General features: G+C 38.5%; 1 protein-coding gene across 1 annotated transcript; it reads right to left on the reverse strand.

Annotated features, from left to right (window-relative positions):
• Window positions 1-1,728: 1,728 nt before the first annotated feature.
• On the reverse strand, window positions 1,729-3,839 carry LOC8266341. The gene has a single exon (XM_002511180.4). It carries the CDS (start codon window positions 3,736-3,738, stop codon window positions 2,827-2,829), a length of 912 nt encoding a protein of 303 aa, XP_002511226.2. The 5' UTR covers window positions 3,739-3,839; the 3' UTR covers window positions 1,729-2,826.
• Window positions 3,840-4,189: the final 350 nt, after the last annotated feature.

A 4,189-nucleotide genomic window follows, 5' to 3' on the forward strand; every position in this document is an offset into this window, starting at 1 on the left:
ATAGCCTGGCAATCTGAGGCTCAATCGTGTTGGTCAGAAGCGACATGACCATATGGTCAGTCGTCTGTCAATCTTCGATTGCCTCAATCTCCTCTTTTGTGGGTTGATTGGGATCGATTGGCTGTGGCTTCTTTCGGGTCTCTGTAATAAACCCTAATTTTTTTCTGCCACTGAGGCCGATGTATACTGCTCTCGACCATTGAAAGTAATTTTGATTGCCTGTTAGTGTGATGTTGGTGAGTTTGGTAAGATCGTTTTGAGACATGATAAGAAATTTGATTGGTTGGATTTGAGATTGTGTGGGTAGGTGATGACAGGATCACTCCTGCTCTGATACTATGTGGAAATACAGTTGAATATTAATCTGTGATGATTTATTGATATGAATTCTGAGATTATTGAGTATGAGTGATCTTGTTATATACATGTATATTTACAACGGTTCTTTTGCTATTTATGATCCTATTCTAACGTTCCTTTCTAGCTTGGGAAGGGTGGAAGTGACCTTTCTTCCTTAGGAAAGAAAAGTTGCTCATTTTCATTGTTTTGATGCCTGTGATGATCTAGTTTTCTGTGATGATCCAGTCTGAGGCCATGACCAACAGTATTTGTCTGTTGGTTCTTCCTGGAGGTGCTATACTATTGGTCCTTGCTGGTTGTGCTTTAGTCTTGTTCCTCAACACACGTCGAGATTGCATCTAGTACATTTGTCCTTTTTGCATAAATGCCTCCTCTTCCTATTAGCATTCGTCAGCAATTTTTCTTTCACTGGAAGCCAAAAAAAATAATCTAATTCTTTGAGGTCCCATCCAGCTCCAAATAATTTTGTACATTTTGTCCACCACTGCCCAAGTGAATCACAGTATAAGCAGATTTAGCGGTGAAATGCCCATTAGACGTATGCTTCTAGTAAACTATATCTTCACTTGCATCATTGCTTGGCAGGAACATGGCAGCAGTCTTGGTCGAGATCGAGGGAGGTAAAAAAAGAATAAATAAATCCCACACATCCACAAACTTGCACTTAAAATTGTTTTCAAAGTAAATCTTAATATTGAAACATTAAAAATGTATTTTCATATTGATTTTAATTTTATCATCAAATAAATTATCAACTAAAATTCAGCAGCAATTCTACTAATAGCCATTCCATCATTCAAATAAATGAACAAATAGTCATAAATATTAGATCTTTATGACAAAAAGTTAACAATTTTAATACATCTGTCATTTCCTAAAAAAAAAAAATCTAGTTTTCCATCCATTTCCATTCTATGTTGCAATATGCAGAAGAATTGTAAATCTTTGTGAATCAAGCTTGAAAAAGGATAGGCTCTTTTTTCCTTGTTCACTCAAGAGTTCTCTCCAAAAATTCTAAGATTTTAAATAAAATTAATAAGAAAGAGTCTTCGACGTATTAAAAAATGAATCAACAACTCTAATCTTACAATTCCCTAAATTGTTAATCATGCTATCAAGACTAAAATTAAATGAAATATCAAATTACATAAATAAAAGAAAAAACTATCGGCAAAATATAAATTTATTCAACAGTTAAGCCTTCTTTACATGCAGATGAAACTCAAATGTCTGAAAGCCCATTGTTTCAAGTTTGCATGGTAAAAGAAATCTCAACCCTGTCATATCATCAAAATAAAACTAAACTAGCCCATGAAAGTAGAAAGACCATACCTCGCTCTGCAATGGGACTCTTCTCACACAAAAAAATAAAAAGTGCTCAAAATATGTCATCGGTCATATATAATTGCTTAACAACAACAGTCAAAATTATGTAAATATAATTGTTGGAAACAATACATCAGTGCTAGACTGTTACCTAAAAACCAAACTGCGTACATCAGGTGTTAAACTGATGAAAACCTAAGAGGAATATTTGGAGAGAAGAAAGCAATACGAACAACGATACAGCTTTTAGTTGACCCCATAACTTTTTGGCAGCAGCAGGTACAAGGAAACTTTAACCAAAATGGCTAATTAATAACCCAAGACTTCCAAATCCAGAAAATATTGATCAGATTCGGGACGCTTCTTTGTTTTTGATGCTTCCATTTTCAGGTTTTCTTTCGACCTGATACATACAATACCAGTTCTAAAGAAGAAGAGAATTTTGTGAGAGGTGCATAAACGGATAACATAATGGAAGTAAACTCCCATATGGTAGTGTTGAAAGATCAACTTACAAAGTCGAATACGTTTGTCAGCAACTAGCATTAACAATACAATACAACATAAAGCAAACTGCACATTTCATGAGATTCATAAAAGACAGCCTATAAATTTATAAAATTAAAAGATGTAAGAACACTTCATGTACTAGCAAGAAAAGCAAACAGCTTCTTCTCAAATAGCATTGTCCCGGTACTGTCCACGTTCCAGCTGGAAAGAAAGCATGCAAAAGTTGCTGCAGAATTAAAGCTCTCGAACAATAAACCATGAATTGGCAGCGTTTTTTCCCTCACCCGGCTACAAATCGGACTCGCCCTTTCTTAAAATCTTTCAACAAATGCATCTTATGCCCCTAACTAAACACAGATTAAAACACCACACCTAGGGAGAGAGAGATAGCGAGGAACTTGAATGAACAGTAAAAGTCGGAAAAACAAACTTGAAGAAGATGGGCACCAAGACTATTCACAGTTTTTTTTTTTTTTTGGTGAGGTTACATGATCTGGCTATCTTGAAAGACTAGTGGCATAGCTAAATAAACTACCAACACCATCACATATATATCATGAAGAGAGATAGATTAGATAAATATAAAGATGGCGTCGTCTTGTTTTTTTTTTTTTTGCTATTAATAACTAATTACCAGCCCAAAGAGAGTGCAGCTTTGACGTCTAATCTCCATGCAAACCCACCGCTATCCATTCTCCACACGTCACAAGGTACTGTTATCGATCTCCTCTCTTTAACATTCCTACACGTGCTCTGATTTTGCACCCTCACCTTACACGTCCACGCTCTGTTATTCCCTACCCTCTCCGCCTCCATCACCGTGACTTTGTCTTTCATCACCAACCACACCACCACCTCACCTCTTCTCCAATCCTCTCCCTGGCCCGCCATCTTCTTGTACGCTTCGTTCGTCCACGTCACCCTTCCAAAACCATCTGATATAAACCCAGGACACGTATCTCTCTCCAGATTCATCCTCTTTTCTTCATCTGTACGCCCTAATCCGTCCAAATTCACCCACGTGTCCGTTATACATTCCACCGTTACGCATGATCCCATAACCACTCTCATGATCTGAGGATGGGTCACCACGTTCTGGTGATCTACTGACATGCCAAACAACATCGTACCATGATGAGTACCATTTCCATTATTGCTGCCAAAACTAAGCCATGTAGGCCCGCTCTTTCCTTGCTTTGGTGATAGTAAGTCAGGTGTCTCCGGCAACAGAGGCAGTGTCACCACCGCCGTACCTACTTTCTCCTCGCTCAGAACCTTTTTTTTCCTATTATTGTTACCATTTTTACACCTCTTATTGTTGGTATTGTTACCGTTTGTTTTGTTGCATCTTCTCTTGCCTCTGCTTGACCTGGAACCAACCTCATCTATCTCTGGTGAAGATGAAAAGGTGTTTGCCGGTTTAGGCGCGATCGGCCGGAATTTTAGCATTATACGATCTATTGTTGACATATCATAACCAGCGCTACCTTCACCTCCTCCTCCACCGTATCTAGCTATGCAGCAACCTCCTCTACCATCCATTTTTCCTTTTCACTCCTCTCTCTCTCTCTCTCTCTCTCACTATTTTTTGCCGGTCTGTTTCTGTTTTATCTTCCCTTTGATTTTATTTTTTCAGAAAATGTTTTATCTTCCACTAGGTGCAGCAGCATTTATAAGAACTGTAGGCACGACGCGTGTGAAATCCTGACACGTGTGTAATAGTATGGTTTAACAGCGCAGAAAGGGGATTGGTTGAGAAGAGTAACGTGGCATTGGGAAGTTTACTAGTGGAGCCCATGAGGGTTGAGACATTTCTGATTGGGCCCCACGGAGCGACCAATAGGGTTGGTAGGAGTGTCATGTCCTTGAGACAAAAGAAGGGACGCGTATGCATCTGTCCTCGTGCAATGTGTCAGGGTTAAGAGGGGCTCTCTTTCCTTTTCCATCTTGAAGTTAATTTTTATTTTGTGATAGTTCGAGAAGGAGGACACAT

Source organism: Ricinus communis, chromosome 4 (assembly GCF_019578655.1).
Source record: "Ricinus communis isolate WT05 ecotype wild-type chromosome 4, ASM1957865v1, whole genome shotgun sequence".
Taxonomy (NCBI): Eukaryota; Viridiplantae; Streptophyta; class Magnoliopsida; order Malpighiales; family Euphorbiaceae; genus Ricinus; species Ricinus communis.

What these genes read in the sequence shown, in the direction of transcription:
- LOC8266341 (XM_002511180.4), bottom strand. Translation starts at nt 3,738, where the DNA reads ATGGATGGTAGAGGAGGTTGCTGCATAGCTAGATACGGTGGAGGAGGA.